This window comes from Mustela putorius, unplaced genomic scaffold (assembly GCF_011764305.1).
Source record: "Mustela putorius furo isolate JIRA1106 unplaced genomic scaffold, ASM1176430v1.1 tig00000551_pilon_pilon_pilon, whole genome shotgun sequence".
In the NCBI taxonomy this organism is placed as follows: domain Eukaryota; kingdom Metazoa; phylum Chordata; class Mammalia; order Carnivora; family Mustelidae; genus Mustela; species Mustela putorius.
Window position 1 is genome coordinate 2370349 of NW_025421412.1, and position 22284 is coordinate 2392632.

A 22284-nucleotide genomic window follows, 5' to 3' on the forward strand; every position below is an offset into this window, starting at 1 on the left:
CAGCCGCTGGGGGCACCTGGGTGGTCAGTGGGTTGGGCCACTGCCTTCGGCTCAGGTCATGATCTCAGGGTCCTGGGACTGAGCCCCGCATCGGGCTCTCTGCTCAGCAGGGGGCCTGCTTCCCTCTCTCTCTCTCTGCCTGCCTCTCCATCTACTTGTGATTTCTCTCTGTCAAATAAATAAAATCTTTAAAAAAAAAAAAAACACAGCCGCTGGCCCTTGGATATACTCCTCACTCGCACTGGAACAAGAGAATTTGTATTAACTCAGAGTAAAATCAAAAACGGTTCCGTGACGTGTGCACTTGATCTTCTGTGGAACTAAGAGCACTGCACATTCGCAAGGTGGGGAGGCACAGGTGAAAACCATGAAGTGACAAGTTTTCCCACGTTTGTCCCCCTGCTGACCGTGTCCTCGCTCAGGAAAGCTGGCAAGTGGGACAGAGCTCAGTCAGAAAACAATACAAGACTCGATGTTGAGATAAACCAAATTTGCCTTTTAATAGCTACCAGGATTTAGATACAACTGCCCACGGTGATGCTGCTCAACGACATGTGAAAGAGGCGCGGTGCACGGTTTTTAAGAAATCTGGTTTTGGGGCGCCTGGGTGGCTCAGTGGGTTAAAGCCTCTGCCTTCGGCTCAGGTCATGATCTTGGAGTCCTGGGATCGAACCCCGCATCGGGCTCTCTGCTCAGCAGGGAGCCTGCTTCCTCCTCTCTCTCTGCCTGCATCTCTGCCTATTTGTAATCTTTGTCTGTCAAATAAATAAATAAAATCTTTAAAAAAAAAAAAGAAAGAAAGAAATCTGGTTTTAAAGTAGAATTGGTCTGGGGCGAGGGGACTGAATCCCAGAGCATCCGCGAAGCGGGACAAAGGATCCACACGGCCCCGTCCTGGCAGAAAGCATGGAGAAGCCTACGGAAGTACTCACGTGCGCAGGACCCAAGCCCACGGGGAGCCGCAGAGAAAACCGCGTGTCCAAAGCACCATCCAGAAGCCAGCCAGAGGCTCACAAGGCACCTCGCAGAGCGCGCTTCTTTCACAGATTCTGCTCCTGAGGACACATCCACTTCCGATGACCATGTTCAGTCCCCCCACCTGGGGCCTCCTGGGACCAGTACTGGCCCACGTGTGGCCACGCCCTCCGAGTGTCCAGCTTTGTCCTGCCTCCCCGAGAGAGCACATGGCTGGGCCACATCCCAAGAGTCCCCCAGAGACTGCCTCCCGCCAGCAGACTCGAGCGCACACGGAGGAGCAGGCAGAGCCCTGCCCTCATGCTCGGGGCTCAGTGTCCTGTGTCCTCCAGAAACCGGTCACTGGTTGTTATGAAACACTCCCATTAAGCACAGTCGATGCAGACGACTTCTGCCCAGACGATTCCAACCGGATCAGTGTCTGAGCAGCGCACGTGAGCACGACCACCAGGGCCACAGTGCTTGGGGACCGCCACCTCAACAGCACTCTCACAGGTACTGAACAGGATCGACAGGACCTGTGAGGGCACCCACCGCGGGGATGTCGTCGCGTGGACGCAAGGCACGTGGGTAGGGTGAGCCTGAGTTCCTGGAGCACACGCAGAGCTCAGCGGCTCGTCTCCTGCCGAGCAGCTCGGAGGAGTTCAGGAATTCTTGGTCTAGTGTCACCTCTCCAGCTGCACACGCAGCCAAAAATCCACCCCTGGACCACGCGGTCTGCCACCCAAGGGCTGGGACACAGGACGTGGCTTCCTGTGACAAACAGCCTCCCTGTCCGTGGGCAGCTCACTTCCTGGGGCCTCTGCTTAGGTTTCAAAGAGGCTGCGGAACGCGGGCCCGACCTCCGCGATCATGTCGGTGGTGGTGGTGGAGCGGCCGTGCTTCTGGAAGGCCTGCCAGCTGCACTGCCTCGTGAGCGAGCATGCACCCATGGCGGCCAGGAGGAGAGGGCTGGACCTGGAGAGGGACAGCCGTCAGCACACGCTGCACACTCCAGCTTCCCCCCATTTCCTGGGACCCCAAACAGCCCATTTCAAGTCTGCTGTGCCTGGGAGGCAGAAGGCAGCCTCACGACCGGGAAGCAGACATCCCCGCGGCTGGAGAACAGGACAGCACAGTTGCCCCCTGAGGAAAACCGGACCCGCACTGGTCGCGGTTCACTGTGATCCTCAGTGCCAGGAGGACTTGGAAGATCCGAGCATGTGGGTTCCAGCCGCCGTCCCCAGATGCCCCGAGAGCTGTTTTCCACATGGACATGCCCAGGCAGGTGCTCCCCGCCTCCCGGTGTGCCGCCACCCCGTGGCCTCGCAAGGCTTCACCGCTGGCGAGGGGCGGAGGGGACACCCTGCCCCATGATGCGTGTGGAGGACGGGGCCTGTGGAGGACGGGGCCCTGCCTGCCCTCACAGCTCCAACCACAGACGCGGGCCAAGCCTGGATCCCCGAGTTCTGTCTCCTAGAGGAAACTCCCACCTTTCGGGACAGGGGTCAAAGCCAGCTCACCCCTGCCCCGCGGATTTCTCCTCCACTGCTTTGCTTTACAAAGGGTACACATCGCATCCCGGAACAGGGTCTCAAGCTGACACGGACGCCCCGAGCCACTGGCACTGAGGCACAGGGCAGGGCCCCGACCTCACACGGAGCGAGAGCAGCCCAGGTGCCCACCCTGGGACCAGCCCTGCCCAGTATCACTTCCACGGGACACTGACGTTTCACGCGGCTCCGCCTTAAACGTACGGGCCACTTACACAGCTCATGCGGTAAAACTCTCGAGAGGACAAGCGAAGGAGTCACATACCCGTTCGTCTTCTCAGGTCCGGCACGCAGCGCCCAGTGCACCAGCACACCCAGGGCGCCCGACAGCAGGTCTCCCTGGCCACCGCACCTGCGGCCGCTGCCCTCCTGCACGCACTCGAGCACTGGGGGAAGGGGACGACACGGCCGTCAGGGGACGAGCTCTCCTGTGCCTGAGGCACCATTTCGACCCGCGGCAGCTCTTCTCTAATGTTCTCAACCTGGCAGCCTGGTGGACAGAACAGACCCGGGCCGGCCCCCAGAAGCGCGTGTGCAGTGTGGGCGGTGAGCAGGCTCGGGCCTGCTGGAGAGGATGGGGAGAAGCAGGCAGTACCCGGGGTGCTCAGCCCACTGGACCCCCTCGGGGACACGCGCCACCCTCAGAAGTGCACGGCACGCTAGCGCCCCCCCCCCCGGCCGCTGATCCATTTATACAGTGTGACCAGCAGGCGCCTCAGAAGCCAGGTGGTCACATCCTCAGGAAGGGTCGCGGTCTAGGGCGCCTCCCAGCAACAAGAACCCCAGAGATTTCTGGCTCCCTCAGAAAACACTCCCTTGGCGTGTCCTGCTTCCTCCCGCTCTCTGGTCAGTAGCACTAAACTCCGTGCCGTTCCAGCAACCGGCGCGCTCCCTGCCTCCCGGTCAGAGCACGGGAGGGGAGGGCCGGAGCGCGGCGCGGGGGGCTCCACCCTCACTGTCCCTGGTGGCGCATCTCAGACACCCCCCAGCTCCCCCTGCTGCTTGCACTGGCCAGCCGGCAGGCCCGAGGGAGAGAACGAGGGGCAGACTGCCACATCCGGCCCCTGGGACCCCCGCCCCCCCGGGCACCAGCTCCCGGCGTTCCCCCACTAACCAGCCCTCCTCAGGACAGGAGGAAAAGCAGCTGAAACATCCAGGCGCCGCCTCTAACACCGCAGCGGAGCGGGCCGGGCCCCGGGGTGCCACCTGCTAGCAGGGCCGCAGCCCCACTGCTCAGCTTCCCACGGATCCCCCCAGAACCAGCCGCTGCTCCAGGCGTCAACAAGGATCAACAAGCGTGTCCCTGCCCTTTGCAAGACGGTGAAAAGTAAAACCAACCTCACAGGGAGCCCGTGTGTGGAACACGGGTGAGGTGACCTCAGGGACAGCGTGTGCCGTGACTGGTTTTCCAGGGGCTGTCACGCAGCACTGCCGCACTGAGCGACATGCGTGAACACAGCTACCCACCCTGTTCGCCGTCGGAGATCACGTCCCGCTCCCCTTTCTGGACCACGGTCACATTCCCCAAGGCCCGGCTGAGTCTTCGCACAGCTTCGCGATGATCGCTGCCGTCCCCAGGGTCTCTCAGCTCCAAGGTGGGACAGCACAGACCAGGCCGTGTCAGACACGTGGAAGGAGCCCACCGTCACGGGTAGGTCCTGCCCATCCACCCTGATCCCTAGGACCTCCCCACGCTACACACACACACCCCCTCCTCCCGGAGCTCTGGCCCCACACGTGGAGGGGGACGACCCATCCACTAAGGGGAAGGAGGCCCAGGATAAACGGCCAGCACGTCCCGGGGAGATGCACAAACACCGCTCAGCGCCCTCCCCCTGCCACGGCTGGAACCTCCCGGGTCTGCAGAGGGGACAACTGTGAATAACCAGGCACTAGCATCTGTGGGACGCTTACTTTGTGAGAACTCCGAGGTTTACATCTGTCATCTGGTTTTGTCCTCAAGCCTATGCAACGATGCTCAGCAGCCCCGTTTCACGGGCGAAGCAACACGGGACAGAGACCGAGTGCGCTGCCTAGAGCCCCACCCCGCCTCTCAGCCCGTCACAGACGTACTAGTGAGAAGACGCCCCATCATTCCATGCACCACCAAGAGAGAAGGGCACTGTCACATGTGGGGACATGCCCTGACTCGCTGGCCATCCGCAAGTCTGTCCCGCAAAGGGCGGGGGGGGGGGGGGGCAGAAGCACCAAGCCGTCCCGCACCCGCCTCAGGACGGGCAGGGCCTGCGCCCCATCTTCTGGGTGGTGAGCACTCACCACGGCTTCAGAGAGTCTGCCGAATTCCACGTGGTTAGGAGTGAGAACCGCCTTCCGGTAGCCCTGGATGAGGGCCGGGTGCCGAGCGATCAGCCACAGCCCGTCCTGCAGGCAAGGACAGGGACGTAGGGCACAGCCTCAGGGGCCTGGCTGGGAGGAGGGGCAGGAGAGGAGAGTCACACTCACTGCATCGATGACAACGGGGATGTCCCTGGCCTTGGATGCTTCCAAGATGCCCTGCAAGGAAAGAATGAGATAGTGAGCAACATCGACCAAGTCGCCCGAGCAAGCAGTTCACTGAGGAACTACAACATGAGGACACCTGCAAACACACAGAAAACGGAAGTGCAGACAGGACGCAGAAGACCCAGACGAGCAGAGAGCAGCCCCCGTAAGGCAGGGGCTCTGGGAACTCTGGAAACAGGAGTCTGTGGGAAGCCCAATCCCCAGCGCTGGGCCAGGAGAGCCCATGGAGGCAGACCCCAAGCTAGAGGCTCCAAGTTCCCACCGACACTCATCCCCAGGGCTCCCAGAAGAACAACCCAAAGTCTTCAGAATTCTTCCAAATCATGAGCTTCTATGCATTTTTTCTAACACTCTGTGTTTTAAAATAAGTGACCATGATAATAAAAGTGAATCACCTCTCTGAAAAAGTTACACTAAAAATCTCAGAGATTAAATAATAACAAAATAAAACCTCAGAGGTTTTTGACTGCATTATGTATCTATCTGCGATCACCATACACACGGTCGCTTACTATGAACCAGTATTTTGCGACGAGATGACACATCGCAACAGCACGTAACCACCATCTCCCCTGAAACACACACTTGAGGATAGAAAACATGGAGAAGAACGAAGCAAGAGCCCCCCCTCCAGGATGACTGGTGTCCTCACTGGAGGAGGAGACCAGCACACGGACACAGCAACAACCGGGTGAGGACACAGCGGGCAGGCAGCTGGACGTCTACCAGCCAAGGACAGAGCCCTCAGAAAAAACCAAACCTGTTGACACTTTGCTCAGGGACGCCCTCCAGGACTGGGAGGACACCGAGGTCTGCTATTTAAGCCCCTGGCTGCGGTGTTCTGCTGTGGCCACCGTGTCTGGTGGAGCCTCCGTCACTTCCACTGCCAACAGCATGAACTCCCTAGCAAGCACCTTCTGACCCCCGAGGAGAACAGGAGAGGAACCAGCAAGTAAATACCGGGCGAGAGATGGCCGCTCTGACAGCCACAAGTCCTCGTGTCCAAGAAGTGCTGACTCTTTGTGAGACAGCTTTGACTCGGACTCCAAGGGAAAGGAGTCTGCAGATGGCGGCCGAGCGTCTGGGACATCACTAGGACGTCACCAGGACACAACTCCGGGTCCTGGGGAAGCTGCTGGGACTGAAAGACACGGGATCAGAGACCAAAATACTCAGAGTTGTGTGAAACTTGAGCGAAGTCTCTTCACTTCTCTGAAACTCTGCTTGCCTGTCTATAAAATGAGGATCATTGGCCCAATTAATACTTCAATTTTTTTTTTTAAAGATTTTACTTGTCAGAGAAAAAGAAAGTGAGAGAGAGCGCGCACAAGCAGGCAGAGGGAGAAGCAGCTCCCAGGACAGGTGACTTGAACCCAGAACCCTGGGATCATGAGCTGAGCTGAAGGCAGAGGCCTAATCCACTCGCATCCCTCAGATAATCCTCTGCATTTGTATGAGGATGAGAAATACCAACTCGAGATCTACCCAGTTCCTGGCAAGGGAGCTGGCCGTGCGTAACGGGCAGCCGCATGGAGGCCACCGAGGGCCTCGCCACGGCTCCATCCACCACTTAGTGAGCAACCTCCCCTAAGGGTGGACGGCAAAGGAGGGAAGGAGCCACACACCCACCCATCAGACGAGGCCGGGTGGTCCAACCAGGAGCTCTCCACGTGGGACATGGCCCCCGGGGGGCAGCAGGAGAGCAAGGCTGGCCCCCGGCAAGGGCAGCCCTTTAGCGTGAGACGGAGCTGCAGCAGCCCACGCCACGGCCATGCAGCTCCTAGACATCTGTCTTCAAGGACAAACAGCCCCATGTGCGGGAGTGTCTGAGACCTCACTAACAGATTAAGAAAGCTGCAAACCACCCACGTGAGCCAGTTAAATACAGTGTATCATGATGTAACTAACAAATGTAACGAGGAACATGTCCACAGTTCTATCAGGGAAAAGCCACCAGGACGTACCTTCAAGAGCAAGCCACCAAGGAGCACAAAAAGCGCAAGGGGAGCTCATAGAGCCCGTGTCCTGGGTCCGGAGACTCCAGCTCAAACCAGCGCGCACCGCGTGAGACTGGGCACCGCTCAGCGGCTGCCTGCGCCCCAGCCCGCTACACAAGCACATTCCCCGCCGCCTCTGCTGAGCCCCAAACGCCTGTGGAAACACACAGGACACGCAGCAGCCGAAATGCTCTTGAAATGAACAAGGCTGGCGGGATCCCACAGCCACCGCCATCAGGACTGCGTGTCACAGCACAAGCACAGCCAGCCTGACGACAGCCCCGAAGTAATCATTTCGTCCACAGGACTTCCACAGGGAGCCCAGACGCCCGGGAATGGATTAGCACTCTGCTTTCGCCACACGTCACATGGGGACCTTGGCTCACTGGGCTCAGGCCCATGATCTCAGGCGTCCAGATCGAGTCCCACATCGGGTGCAGGGAAGCCTGCTTCTCTCTCTATCTCTGCCTGCCTCTCCGACTACTTGTGATTTCTCTCTGTCAAATAAATAAATAAAATCTTTAAAAAAAAAAAAAAATTTACTCAAAATGGACCACAGACCTATGTGTAAAAGCTAAAACAATAAAGCTCTTAGAAGAAAATACAGGACTTAAGCAGAATTAAAAACTCGGGGACGCCTGAGTGGCTCAGTTGGTTGGGCAGCTGCCTTCGGCTCGGGTCGTGATCCCGGCGGCCTGGGATCGAGTCCCACATCGGGCTCCTTGCTCCGCGGGGAGCCTGCTTCTCCCTCTGACTCTGCCTTCCACTCTGTCTGCCTGTGCTCGCTCTCGCTCGCTCTCTCTCTGACAAATAAATAAATAAAATCTTTAAAAAAAAAAAAAAAAGCGCGGCAAGCAGGAGTTCCTCCACATGCGAAGCTGGGTTATCACAAAAGTCCACACATGAAGCTTGAGAGGGCGCTGCTCGCAACAGCCCAGAGCGGAGGCCACCCCATTTGGCCGGCACACGACGGAGAAACAGAGTGCGGTCGGTCCACACCAGGTACGCAACCGCAGGGAGAGAGCGGAGCGCCGACCCGCACCGCGATGCTGCCGTGTGAATGCAGCTGGGCCGGAGCGCCGCATACTCTAAGACCCCGCTGCCCCGGAGGATCTGGAATCGGTGGAGGAGAGGCTGCCAGGAGCTGGGGAGCTTGAGAGGAAAAGAGAGCAGTTGCTAGATGTGGGGTTTCTTTTGGGATGATGAGAATGTTCTAGAACTGGTCATGGGAGTGGCTGCGCAACTGCGAATGTACTTAGAAACCACAGAACTGGGCGCTTTAAATGCATCAACTTAACTAAACCTGAAGCTAAGAACTCGGCCACCTCAGGGGCCTAAGTTAATTTCTCCAAGATTCAATTTCTTCATCAGAAAAAGGAGGATAATGGGGCACCTGGGTGGCTCAGTCAGTTAAGCATCTGCCTTTGGCTCAGATCATGATCTTGGGGTCCTGGGATCGAGCCCCACCTCTGACTCCCTGCTCCGCAAGGAGCCTGCTTCTCTCTCCCCCAGTCCCCCCTGCTTATTCTGTCAAATAAATAAAATCTTTTAAAAAAGATGAGAATAAAGAGAGAAATCCACCTAATATGGCTGTTTTCAGGATTGCACCAGACAATGAACTCATTTTAGGAACATCTAGGAAGTGTCTGCTATGAAGGAGGCGGGGAGCGGGACTCAGAGCCTCTGGGCTCCCTCCCCTGTGGAATGGGGGGACCGCCAGCCCCGACGGGCTTGTGCAGGAACCGAGTGCAGCGATGGGAAGCGCGCTGCAGATGCACCCAGCGTGAGTGTACGAGTCACAGACTGTACCCGGTAGGACACGAGGAGGAAGCCCACAGTCAGGGAAGTGCACAGCCCGTCTCAGGTCGCCTAGCCCACGCCGGGTATGGCCCTCGCACGCGTATTTGTACGAAGAAAGCAAAATACTGATAAGGAAAAACCTAAGCACATTTTCTGAGCATATCTGGTAAAATCTAAGCACATTTCCCCGCTCGTTTAAACTGCTGTTTCAAAAATAAGCTCTATGTGTCCCATCAGAGATCGTGACTTCTCCCTGCACGGGAAATCCTCCACTGAGGGACGAAGTGGCCAAACCCAGGGCACCCAGGGACGCATGCTGGGGCGCTGACACCGGCAGCAACTCGGAGGGGACCGACGCGCCAGGGGGTCAGGTGGGCCAGCACAGGCTCGGGGCCTGCCGCTCACCAGGCAACACCAGGAGCCTCTCCATTTGCCGTTTTGTTCAGAGACACCTGGACAAGTGGCTTCCTGAAGCCAATGGCGGTGAGACTGCGTGGAGGCCGCTCGAGCTGCCATGACACATGCCACAGGCTGGGTGGCTTAGAAACAACAGGAACGCACTGCTCACGGTTCTGGAAGCTTCAAGTCCAAGATTATGGGTGCCACGGAAGATTCCCTAGGGGTCACAGACCAGTCGCCAGGTCCTCACCTGGTGGGAGAGGGAGGGAGCTCTGGGGCCCCCGCTACAAGGGCCTGAGTCCCTCCAGGAAGCTGCCCCGCCCTCACGGCCCAATCACGCCCCTGCAGAAGCCTCACCTTGGGGGTCAGGCTCCCAACACACGAACGTGCGGACACACGCACTCGGGCCGCAGCGTGGTCACCGACAGCCTCGCGAACAGCTCTGGCAGGCCGCAGCTGCCGGAACTTCAAGGCTGCTCACGCGGACGTCAAGCCCGTCTACACCAACTGCACGCGATGTCTCCCAAGTATGTGAGCGAGAGCCACCGCCATGACTTGAGCAGCAAGTTCAATGAGCACGAGAGGATGAGGACAAAGACGCCAGAGAGTGTCGTGACTAAGCAGGGCCAGAGGTTACTGGCCAAGTCACAAAAGGTCACAAAGCCCATCATCCCGAGGGTCATCCCCAGCCTGGCAGGAGCCGTCACCTGCCTCTCTTCCCGGAAACAGACCACCTCGGGGAGAGACCGTCACAGTCCGCCACCTGTGCAAAGTGCCATCATCCCCGGGCGTGAGTGCGCAGCAGACCCGCAGCCTCCACACGGGCTGCCCCACTCAGGTGACCGCTCCCCTCACGCGGCCCTAAGGCTCTTACGCTCCTCAGCTAGGATCCGCTCCTACTTTTCAGCAAGTGGTCGAGACCCACAATGCTGCCCGGCTTGTGCCGTGCGCTGTGCTGACTCCGAACTAGGAGCGCTCAGAGGCCTGGTGTTGGTGGCGTGTCACCGAGAGCCACGCTCAACCGGATGGAACTGGCTCTCAGACTATTCCGTCCCAAATGAACTGCTGGTACCCTCACAGCGCTCTTCCCTCAGCTCTCTGTGAAGGCTGAGCAGCTGTGCCTCCAGGCCCTGCGCACCAGGCAGTCCCGGGGACGCCCCCGGGGCAGTAGCACAAGCTAATGCCCTAAGGGGACTCATTCCGTCTGGGCCGGCCGGTTTTAGGCTCTTTCCTCTCTGCCTAGTGTGTCCTCTGCCCCAAACCATCTTAATTAGTCCATCAAGAGGAACCGGAACGCTAAACATCACAAACTCCAAGAAAATGCTTCTTTTCAGACTTCACGAGCCGAGTCTACGAGGACAGACACGTTCAATGATTTTCTACACTTGGGGCGCCGGGGTGGCTCAGGCAGTTAAGTGTCTGCCTTCAACTCAGGTCATGATCCCAGGATCCTGGGATCAAGCCCCACATTGGGCTCCCTGCTCAGCGGGGAGCCTGCTTCTCTCTCTCCCTTGGCCGGCTGCTGCCCCTACTTGACCTCTCTCTCTGCCAAATAAATAAATGAAATCTTTAAAATAGTAATAATAATAATAATAATAATAATTTTCTACACTTACCTTAACATTTTCAAGAAGCGTATCATCCCGACCCAGGCCGGGCCCCACGACCAGGGCGTGCAGCCGCGGCAGCCACTCCTCCACGTCGCGAACGGCGCTGGGGCTGTCACTGCGGCGAGAGGAGGAGGCCGGAGCAGTTTAGTACAACTCGCACTCACCGGCCTACCTTACTAGGGAGACTACACATTCTTCTGCATTTCCCTGGTTCCTTCTCCTGCTGCAGGACCCAGGCCAGGACCGCGGTCTGCATCCAGCCCCCACACGCCCCCGTCATCTCTGTAGATGAGCTCACGCTTTCATACCCAGACGCAGGAATGCAGCTTTCAGCATCTACAGGAAGCCACACCGAGACATTCTGGCTACTTTCAAAACTGCCTTTGCCTTCCAGACTGAACCGGTTTGTTTCCATCACACAGGCCCCTGCTGACTGCACTGCTGCGCAGCCCCCACTCTCGTCCCGCACCTCACAGCCATGCCGCCTGGATGTGCTACAGGCAGCTGCAAACACACCCAAAGCCAGCTCCACAGCCGCCCCACCACACCCGCCCCCCCGGACCACTCCCCTTGTCGAGTCACAACTAGCTCCGACCAACCCAGAGTGGCCTCCATGACTCTGTCTTTTCCCTCTACCCGATACCCCACCTCTCAGCGGATCCTGGGGCTGCACTTCCAAACGGCACCCCTCTCCTGCCCCGTCACTCACCCTCACCAGGACGCTCCCAACTCCCTCCTCTGGCAACTGCTGTGTCCACCCTGGGCCCCCAAAGCGCATTCTCAACAGCATCCAGGTAAGGCTTTTAAAATGCACACTGGGGACACCTGGGTGGCTCAGTTGGTTAAGCAGCTGCCTTCGGCTCAGGTCATGATCCCAGCGTCCTGGGATCAAGTCCCACATCGGGCTCCTCGCTCGGCAGGGAACCTGCTTCTCCCTCTGCCTCTGCCTGCCTCTTGGCCTACTTGTGATCTCTCTTTCTCTCCGACAAATAAATAAAGAAAATCTTTAAAATGCACACTGGATCCTGTCACCTCCCTCCCAATGCAAGGCTCTAGCAGCCTCCTCCCCCCTCCTCCTCACTTATGTGAAAGCCAAAACCCAGAGGATGACCCCCATGACTGCACAGCTTGGCTTTGAACCTCTCCAGTCCCCCACCCGATCCTGAAGCCCTTGGCTTGACCTGAGACGCCAGTCCTGCCCCACGTCTGCAGGTCCCTACCTGAGTGACACACTCTGGGCCCCTGCCCACCATCACCCCCCTGAGAAACACACATGGGCCACGAGCATGCACATGTGACACATGGCCCACGTGCTGCCCGCACGGCAGGCCTTTCCTCTCCCCGGCCTGCCCGCCACGTGGTCCTCACCACCCTCTAACACCCTGTTCTCTTGCGTGTCCATCTCCGGAGCTGTGCGGCCCGATAGGGCAGCCACCAGCCCCATGTGGCTGTTTTAACTCGGTTTATGAGAAAACAGCTTCTGTGTCCCGCCGGCCCCATGTCAGGTGCTCAGCAGCCACAGATCTGGACAGCACCAAGAACATTTTCCCCACTGCAGAAAGCTCTAGAACACAGGGCCGCCCTAGAAAGGGGGCTGCATGGGAGATGTTTTGTCTGCTTGGTTCAATGCTGTCCCCAGGGTAGCAGAAGTGTCTGCTGAATGTGGGAAGGCCCCACGCCTGCCTGACAGGCCCCTCATGACTGTTGTGGGCAGCACAGCCGCAGGCAAGGTCCAGACCTCTCCTAGGAAGCTGCGGCCATTTCTGGTGCGCCCCAGGGGCCCAGACCTCATCCCACACTTAAAAGCACGGCTGCTACTCTCCTGGCCACAGACCGTGGGCTCCGTACTGCTTTCTCCTCTCCTCTGACAGCACCCACCTTTCACCCCCCGGTACGGCAGCCGCTCCACGGAGGCCCTTAGCGCCAAGAGAAGGCCCCGTGGCCGAGGAGCACGGCTGCGAGTGAGCACCCCCGAGCGGCCACACTCACAGAACCGGGTGAACGATCAGCTCCGGGCTGTACGACTTGATCACCGGCGCGGCCTCCCGGGTGCAGAACACGTGGGACAGATCTGCGCCCTGAGGAATGAGGACAAGAGGCGGACTCAGAGCGGGGCGCATGCAACAGACGGGGAGGCGGCCTCACCGCAGCTGCCCAGGGCCCTTACTCCATAGCCAGGCGGCTCAGACGAGGAAGGAAGCTAAAAAAAGGGCTGGAAAGCAAGCAGACTTTTGCTGCCACCCAACAGGCAGGTCACCAGAGACCAGCTCAGGCTGTGTCACCCAAGGGCCCCCAGGAGCCTGTTTCATGGCAACTGTGCCAACTGGGCCACCAGGACTTGATCGAAGACCTGGGAAACCGCCAAGTCGCACAGACGCCGACTGCCTTCATGAGGACTGAAGTGGCGTTCTAGGATCAAGGTGGTCAAAGACAATTCTAGTAAAACTTCGGTCAAACAAATTCCAGTTCTGGGGCATCTCAGTGAGTTAAGCGGCCGCATTCAGCTCGGATCGGGATCCCAGGGTCCTGGGATGGAGACCCTTGTCGGACTCCCTGCTCAGCGGGAAGCCTGCCTCTCCCTCTGCCCCTCCCCTGCTCATACTCTTTCCCTAATAAATGAAATCTTAAAAAAAAAAAAAAAAAAATTCCGGGGATGCCTGGGTGATTCAGAGGGTTAAGCGTCTGCCTTTGGCTCAGGTCAGGATCCCAAGGTCCTGGGCACAGCCCCGCCCCGGCTCCCTGCTCAGCGGGGAGCCTGCTTCTCCCTCTTACTACCCCCCCACCCCCCTTCGTGGTCTCTCTCTCTCACACACTCGCTCTCTCAAATAAATGAAGTCTTTAATTACAGTAATAAGGAATCCAACAGCTGACTAGAGTGAGAAGCTGTAAGCAGACCTACCACTTTGAGAGCCGAGATGGCAGCGAAGTAGGGCGCTCCAGTGTACCTGAAAAGGCAGAGCGGACAGTCAGCATCCTCCGAGAAGGCCGTCAGCACAGCGGTTTAGTGCGAGGTTATAAAGACGGGGATCACAGAGCACAGGGCCCAGCACCTCGTAGCACGGGAGCCCCGCGAAGCCTGAGATCCCGACCTGCGCGGAGATCAGGAGTCCGCCGCTCAACCGACGAAGGCACCAGGTGGCTGTCACGTCAGACCTCGGTGCCGCGTCAGGACGCCGGCGCTCCTGGCACTGTGCTCAGCCTGGAGGCTCGAGGAGGCCGTGAGAGCTCACCGACGGCGCCAAGAACAGCAGCACCCAGCCAGGCCCCGAGACTAGCCCTCTCCCTCCGGCTTCCATCCCACCATTCCCGAATGCTCTTATTTTTAACACGGCCTCAGGCAAGGAAGAGGGGGCGATCAGCACGTGCGGCAACATTTAAGATGTCTGCGCGGCTCCAGTATCAATTCTGGGAATCGATCCCCGGGAGTTAACCAGATGCACACACAGTTGGAAAACGTACAGATGTCTACAGCCATGCTGCTCATTTGGGGAAAAGAACAGAGGTGACCCGATCGCCTATCAACAGGGACAGTAAATAACTTGCGTCTTTACAAGGAACACCACTCACCAAGAATCGGTCTCTAGGAAGCAACAAGGAATGACTGATGCCAGGACCCCCCATGAAGTGAAAAGGTCACACACCACAAACAGCAAGCAGAGAGAATGCAGAGCCCTGACGCCTGCTTTCTGTTTCGGAAAACAAGTATCTGATGTAAGCTGTGAGTGCGAAAGCGTCCACTTCGAGCACCGCCGCCTCAAACGCTCCACCAGCCCAGGACTAGGCAGAGAGCCAGGCCACCCCCGCCCACCAAGGCCAGTTTGTTTCAAAGATCTTGGCTGATTTCATAACTGACCACTTGGACCACTCGTATTCTCTTCTGGTGATCTGAATCCCCGCGTCCATGCTATATGTCCCCCACTAAAGAGTGAGCCTTGACACCCCGCCCCTCACCCGCCCACCTGCTCTGTCCACCCACGGCCTCGCTGTGTGGACCCAGGGCTGTGTCACGTTCAGATCTTGTAGGTAACACATCTTTATTTTTCCAGAGTTTCCTGATAGCTGTTACTTCAGGGCATCCTGTCTGTGATCACAGCAAGAACCACGGGGGCAGCTCCAACTCCAGCACCGGACACTGACAGGCTAAGACCCGCAAAGAAGTGACAACACGGTCCCAGTTTTGTAAAAAATAGTTCCATACACAGAAGAGTCTGGAAGGCTAATCATGTGCCCATGCTGTATTACTACACGGGTACTATCGAGTCTTCACTTCCCACATTTCTGCGGTGTTTGAATTTTTACAAGCAGATTAAACCTTTATAATTGGAGTAAAAACGATCCTACTTTAAAGGTTAGTTCCTAAAGCTAATGGACATTTCTTAAGTTACATAATTACCCCTAGCATGCTACCCTACAGACTTATCTGAAAAAGAAAGCCTCACAGCCAGTTCTTCCCATGTAAACATCCCAAAATACAAGGCAGGAGAGGGAGGGGACATGAGAAATAAGACCCCTGTCCCCTCAACTCTCTCAAGGGCCCACAGGCCCGGTGGAGGCCGCATGCTGGCCTCCATCCCAGAAGCTGGAGGAGGCGGCCTTTAACTGGGGACCTAAAGGAAGAAAAGCATCTTAGAGCTAATGATCCAAGAGTCCAAAATGCAGCAGGAGAAAGAAACAGAGGAGAAACGAGAACCAATAATAGAGGAGCATTTCCCTCATCCAAAGGGACCACGTCTACAGACGTAAGGGCTCGCCAAGTCTCAAATCAGATTAGTGAAAGAAGACATACCGGGACACATTCGGAGGAAACTGAAGACTTCGAAAGAAAATCTCACAAACATCCAAGCAAGAACAAGATACGAATTAAGACAATCTTCTTTTTTGTGGTGCAAAATACAGGCTAGAGTACAATGTGATCACACGCACAGTTTACCAAAAAGATCACGCGGAGACTCCCCAGCTCAGGCAAGGCACAACACAGCCCACCCACCACAGCAAGGCACAGCCAGTGTGCAAACTCCACAGGGTCCCCTGTCAAAGAAAATGCCAGAAGAGGCCAAGGACTCCCACCCCAAGAGCAGACCACTGGGCCAGGCAGGAAACCGGCAGCAGCGCACAAAGTTCCGTGCAGTACTAGGGGTCGCGCTAGGAATTCCCTAGGAGCTCTTTGTCAGCATTAACTCTCTCCCGAGTGGCATGTATGATTCATCATGGTAGTTAGAAAAGACAACCCCTAGCTCAATGTGAAACCGTAAGAGAATTTCCAAATTAATAAAAGCAAAAACCTAGCAAAAATAAGGAAAAAATGGACACATAATGTAAAATGAAGAGAAAACGTAACAAGCCTTAGAAAGTGCCTCAGGTAGACTAAAGTGAACAAGCAGACCGCTTTGTCAGAGCAGGTACGGTCGGTCACACGGGGTCAGGAAACAAATCAAGCTACATATTATTTATAAAACACCTAACTACGTGATAAACCGCTGAAAATACACAGCCAGGCAGACAGCACATCGATACGAACAGAGAGTAAGCAGGGGCAGAAATGGTAACCAAGGTCAGATTTAAGCCAAAGGCAAAGGTATCATTTATAAACAAGGACAGGTTATAAAATTTTACGTGCAAACAACACAGCAGCAAAATCCACAGAACTAGAAAGCAAGCCTTGAAAACAGGCTAGGATCTGTCAAATTTCCTTAGTGACTTCCAAGAACATCTTCAAAATGACAAAGTAAACCAAACACGTACTAATCTTCTCCAGATTACAAAGAAGCACGTGTTTGTGGTACGCAGCCTGGTCAATACGGGAACGTGTAAGACAAGAAAGCCCGCCCCAGCCCCACCATGGGCGCAGCTCCACAGCGACGTGCCGGTGACAGCTCATGCAGGCCCCTCACTGTTCTCTCCTACGCGGGCACAAAGTTCATCCCCGGAAAAAACCGGGGGTCAGAACATCAGACTACACCGACAAATGACTGCTGGGGTCCAGCCAGACGGACAGACGGACAAACGACTGACACGCGGGCAGAAAGCCAGACAACAGAGACTGCGTAACCGCGACCATCTTCCGAGTCACTTACTCTTGGCAGCCCCCGACGACGCCTATTCTTCCATCTTGGCCTTTGTGCTTCTGGGAAGTCAGAGGAGGTATAATATTTCTCACCAACTGCAACTTATTTTCCATATCCATTATCGAATGTGCTTTATGCAGTGAAAATGCTCTTTGTAAAACTGAAAAACATGAAAATGGAATCATTCAGAAAAATATCAGCATGCATAGCAAAGAGACTGAAATAAGACAGCCTACTAACCAAAACACCCCAAAGTCGACTGAACACGAATGCTATAGATTTTTATTCAACGGTTTCATTATTTTTAGTTTTTTTTTTTTTTATTTGACAGAGATCACAAATAAGCAGAAGCAGCAGAGGGGGTGTGCGAAGCAGACTCCCTGCTGAGCAGAGAGCCCAACGCGGGGGCTCGATCCCAGGACCCTGAGATCATGACCTGAGCCGAAGGCAGAGGCTTGACCCACTGAGCCACCCAAGTGCCCCCACTGTTTTATTTCTGTAAGCAAATGACCCTTAGAAATTACAACACAGCACTAACACTATCTGGACGTACCAACTTTTGTTTTTGAAACGTACCGGGCATTTCTGAAGTCCAGGTAACCTTTTAGAAAGCGTCTTAATGCATTACGACCTAAGAAACTACGCACACCCACACGTCAATCTTCCACTAAGCTTATCCAGTCTCTTCTCTCAAGCTGGAAGAGCAAACCTCCCATTCGCCCCTTCCGCTGCCACAGTCCTACTCCCAACCATCCAGTCACGTCGCAGACACGCCATTAGATACTCATTCAACAACCCAGAAATGGTGTTCTGAATAGAGAACACAGCTTACACTGGGTTCAGAGTAGCATCTTAAAACAGTAAGACAATTTCGAATGGTTTATAAACAGCTAGATCTTAATTGCCTTTCTAGAAAAACTTCCCGCATATTTGCCTTGGTACTTAACCCAGCTCAGCTGTGAGAGAAATGCCACATTCTGTAGCATGTTGTGTACTCGAGGTCTGAAATAATAAAGCACGTGTTTTCCCTAGAATTAAAGGGTCTGTGCAGAGCTACACAACACTCACGAAAGGAAGCCAACAGTCACTTCCTTCCAGTTATCCCAGCAACACAGAAAACCCAGCGGTGTTACAGCTCCCGGGAAGGCCACGAGCTGCCCGGCCCCACAGCCCCGTAAGACACACCGCTTTATGTTTACTAACACTCTTACAGTTTCACTTTTTATTCAATAATCTTATTCAAGTAATTTTCTTTAAAGAGTAGCTGTAATGGCCTCCTCAGCAGATGTGCCAGCTGCTGAGACCCCCACATGTGAGAAGTTAATTACTAGGAGTCCACCCCAACACTTTCCACCTCCCAAACCGACACAAGACTAAAACTCAAAACTGAATCCCTACTGGGGGGCACCTGGGTGGCCCAGTGGGTCAAGCCTCTGCCTTTGGCTCAGGTCATGGTCTCAGGGTCCTGGGACTGAGTCCTGCATCAGGCTCTCTGCTCAGCGGGAAGCCTGCTTCCTCCTCTCTCTCTGCCTGCCTCTCTGCCTACTTGTGAGCTCTCTCTGTCAAATAAATAAATAAAATCTTTAAAAAACAAAAAAACAGAATCCCTGTAAACCTTTGGCCAAGAAAAGGCACAACTGGGCGTGCTCAGCAGTGGCAACAGCTGGCTGATCCCTCTGCTTCCAATGTCTGCTGGCACGTCCACAGTCCTGCCCAGAGGCAGCGAGCTACCAGAGCAGCCCAGCTCTCTCCTCCTCCCCCTAGTTCACTCCACCTCCTGGGTGCCTGCCCACACCCCCATTCCCAGAGCGCTCACACCATGCACGCCCTGGGAGCCGCAGGAAGGGAACCAGAGCTGTGCCGTCAGAGCCGGTGAGCCAATACTGACTGCTGAAGACCACCCCTGCGGCCCTGCAAACACATGTGCTCCCAGCTTGAACCCATCCTGTGTAACAACACACCTGGTCAGTAGGAGAATGTCAGGATGGCCGCCCCTTCAAATTCCCATCACGACATACAGTTGTTCTTTAAAGTACAGAAACTGGGATGCCTGGGGGCTCAGTTGTTGGGCGTCTGCCTTCGGCTCAGGTCATGATCTCAGGGTCCTGGGATCGAGCCCCGAATCAGGCTCTCTGCTCAGTCGAGGGCCTGCTTCTCCCTCTCTCACGCCGTCTACTTGTGTTCCCTCTCTCACTGTGTCTCTGCCTGCCAAATAAATATATAATATCTTTAAAAATAAAGTAAAGTCTAGAAACTGTAAAAGTGGAATCCAAACAAACCATCAGGCAAGGGGTGTTCTGGGTTCCTCACAATGCTGTGGGTCTATCAGTTCCAGTACTTCTACTCCCCATGTTGTCACACAGAGGATCCCTACGACTGCTACCCTTTGCCGCCGAGGAATGTGACACGGCTCCCACCTCTGGCTTTAGGACAAGTGTTTCTCACCCTTGATCACCTCGGATCTGGCACACAGCAGGACACTCCATACATGTGGGGTGAATTAAAAGCATGGGGGGGGGCACCTGGGTGGCTCAGTAAAGCCTCTGCCTTCAGCTCAGGTCATGATCTCAGGGTCCTGGGATCGAGTCCCGAAGGCTTTCTGCTCAGCGGGGAGCCTGCTTCCCCCCCCCCTCTCTCCACCTGCCTCTCTGCCTACTTGTGATCTCTGTCAAATAAATAAGTAAAATCTTAAAAAGAAAAAAAAAAAAAAAGAGCATCCTGGTTTAGTGCCCCGTGTATCCTGTTACAGATCAGGAAACCCGAGCCCACGGAGACAGGCCTGAGGGCGCCTGGGGTAGTAATGGATAAGCCAGACCATTCGACACCATTTGGCCACAATGCCACTTCACAGCAAATCATGATTGTTTAAGCAAACAGTCACCACATCAACCAAAAGACAAGACGACAAGGGTCCAATCCCCCAGAGTAACATCCCTTCCGAAGCACAGCGGTGTCGGATCTAACCAGAAGCGGGGTGCGAGTAACCGCGCGCGGCTCACCAGCCTGCCCCGCGCACCCGGGGAGAGCGGAGGTCGGCTCCCTGCCTGCGCCGCCGTCACTCCGTCCCAGCCGGGTCCGGCAGGCGCGCGGACCTGTCCACAGAAACGCCCGTCTCGGCTGAAAACGCCTTCGCCCGAGGCGCCGGAGACTCCCCGCGTTCAGTAACTGGTCGTGTCAGGGATTCGGAGTCTGGAGGACCAGGTCAAACCCGACCGACTCGGGTTTGTTCTACGGAAGTGGCGCAGGCAGCGGGGAGGGCCGCGCGGGTTTCCGCAGCCCGCGCGGTCCTGACCCCCACCCCGCGGGACCACCGCGCTCTGGCCGACGCGGAGCCGCCGTCTGCCGGGCCGACGGCAGCCCCAGCCCTGCAGCAGCCCCAGCCCTGCAGCGTCCGCGACGCCCTCAAGCTAGGACGGGAGGGCAGGGCGCCGGAACGCGCCTGTCCTGGGGGACGCTCCGCAGCGCGGCCTCTCGGTGCACCGGGGCGAAGGCCACGAGACCCGCTGACCACAGGCGAGCGCTCAAGACGAAGGGCCCGCCAAGGGCTCGGAACAACTGGGCGCGGAGGCCCCTCTGCCGCCGTGCGGGAGCGGCAGGGGCTGCGGGACGTCGAGCCGGCACGGCCCCGCGCGGGAACGGGAGTGCCGCCGCGTGTCACTAGGCCGAGACCGAGGGGCGTCCGGGCCCGGCGGCGGACGGACAGGCCGACCCCGGCGCTCCCCGCCGCGCACCCGCAGCCCAGCCGGGAACGCCCCCGTCCCGGCTCCGCACCGGCCTGGGACCCCTTCCCGGCCGCGCCTCCGCCGCCCGGCGCCGCCGGACGTCCCGCACACACCCCGGGCAGCCGCGGGACGGCCCCGCACGAGGGCCGCGGGGCTCCCGACGCGCCTCCGCACAGCCCGTCCGCTTCCACGGCCACGGCGCCGCGGGGTCCTCGGGGGTCCTCGGGGTCGTGCCCTGCCCCGCGGTTCCGGCGCTGCCAGGCCCTGCCCCCGCGCGGGCGGCTGCGTTGCGGGCCGCCCGCCAAACCGTCCTCGGTCCCCGGCACGACACCCCGCGGCCCGGGCCCCGCGCGCGCCCGGCCCTCCCCGGCGCCTCCGTCCCGCCGAGCGCCCGCGGTCGGGTACCTGCGTCCGGCGACCGCGCGTAGAGCACGAGCGCGGCCGAGAGCAGCGCCACAGCGGCCGCGCCGGCGAGCGGAGCCCCGGACCCCGCGGGAAGGGCCATGCCCGCGAGGCCGGTATCGCTCTTACCTCGGCGGCGGGCCCCGGCGGCCGCCCAGACGCGACCCACAGCCATCGCCGGACTTCCGGGCTCCCGGCGGCCCCCGCGCCGCCGCCGGAACCAGAGCCCGCGGCGACTTCCGGCTCCCGACGGCCCCCGCGCCGCCGCCGGAACCAGAGCCCGCGGCGACTTCCGGCTCCCGACGGCCCCCGCGCCGCCGCCGGAAGTCGACCCTCTACATCCGGCCTGGCCTCCAGCAGTCGTCGACGGTCCCTGATGGTGGCCGAGCCCGTGCCCAGCCCCGGAGGGCCCCAGCGCCGCACCCCTGCGGAGCGGCCGGGAAGCGGGTTCCGGCCGGAGATGCGTCTTAGCGCTGGTGTTTGGGTCTTCCCGTCCTTCGTGTTCGCGGCCGGGCCGTCTGGGCGCACGGGCCGGAGGCTGCTGAGCGCCCCCGGCGTCCGGACCTAAGCCTGTCTCGGCGACGCTCCTCCCCGACGGCGGCTGCGGCGCCTCCCGGTCGGCCCGCGGCCACAGGCCGTGTCACTCCCTCGAGGTCGTGTCGCATGCCGCTGAGGTTCGGTGGCGTGAGGTCCCGAGCCGGCCACCGGGAAGGGGCCCCGGAGACCCCCGGGGGCAGGACGGCGGCTTCACCGGCCCCGGAGACCCCCGGGGGCAGGACGGCGGCTTCACCGAAGCGGGGACAGGACCGGGAGCAGCAAGGCCTGCTGCCCCAGCGCGCTGACGGGGCTCCTGGCGCGCCCGGGAGCCGCGGAGGGAAGGAGACGGAGGTCTCGGAAAGGTCTCCGGTGGACGAGGAGGACCTGCAGGCCGCGGGGCCGCGCTTCCTCGGCTTCAGGTTTCCCCTGGAGCAAGACCTTAACAGTAAGACCGTTGGGAAGCTGAGTTCTCAAAAACGCGCTTTTCTCTTCGTAAGATTAGTGTGTTTATTTGACAGAGAGTGACCACAGGCACGGGGAGAGGCAGGCAGAGGCAGAAGCAAGACGCCGGGTCTGAGGCTTGATCCCGGGACGCTGAGCCTCAGGACCTGAGCTGGAGCCACACCTCACCGACTGAGCCCCCCAGGTGCCCCAAGAACACCCCCTTTCCTTCCTTCCTTCCTTCTTCCTTCCTTCCTTTCTGATTTATTTATTTGACAGAG

At 57.8% G+C, this 22284-nt stretch overlaps 1 protein-coding gene across 4 annotated transcripts; it reads right to left on the reverse strand.

Moving 5' to 3' along the window:
• Window positions 1-475: 475 nt before the first annotated feature.
• Window positions 476-21288, reverse strand: NAXD (NAD(P)HX dehydratase). 4 transcript variants are annotated; one of them, XR_006607116.1, is made up of 11 exons: window positions 21029-21229; window positions 16911-17061; window positions 13736-13781; window positions 12826-12914; window positions 10843-10951; window positions 4971-5021; window positions 4785-4889; window positions 3975-4095; window positions 2773-2893; window positions 933-1932; window positions 704-755 (listed from the first exon to the last, which is right to left on the reverse strand). XR_006607116.1 is itself a non-coding variant. In XM_045081317.1 (10 exons), exons 1-10 carry the CDS (start codon window positions 21198-21200, stop codon window positions 1782-1784), a joined length of 990 nt encoding a protein of 329 aa, XP_044937252.1. In that variant the 5' UTR covers window positions 21201-21288; the 3' UTR covers window positions 476-1781. The 4 variants fall into 4 exon arrangements, 3 of the variants coding, with proteins under 3 accessions (XP_044937252.1, XP_044937251.1, XP_004746095.3); XM_045081317.1 differs by having other exon boundaries at window positions 476-1932; window positions 21155-21288; XM_045081316.1 differs by having other exon boundaries at window positions 476-1932.
• Between the last annotated feature and the right edge of the window lie 996 nt (window positions 21289-22284).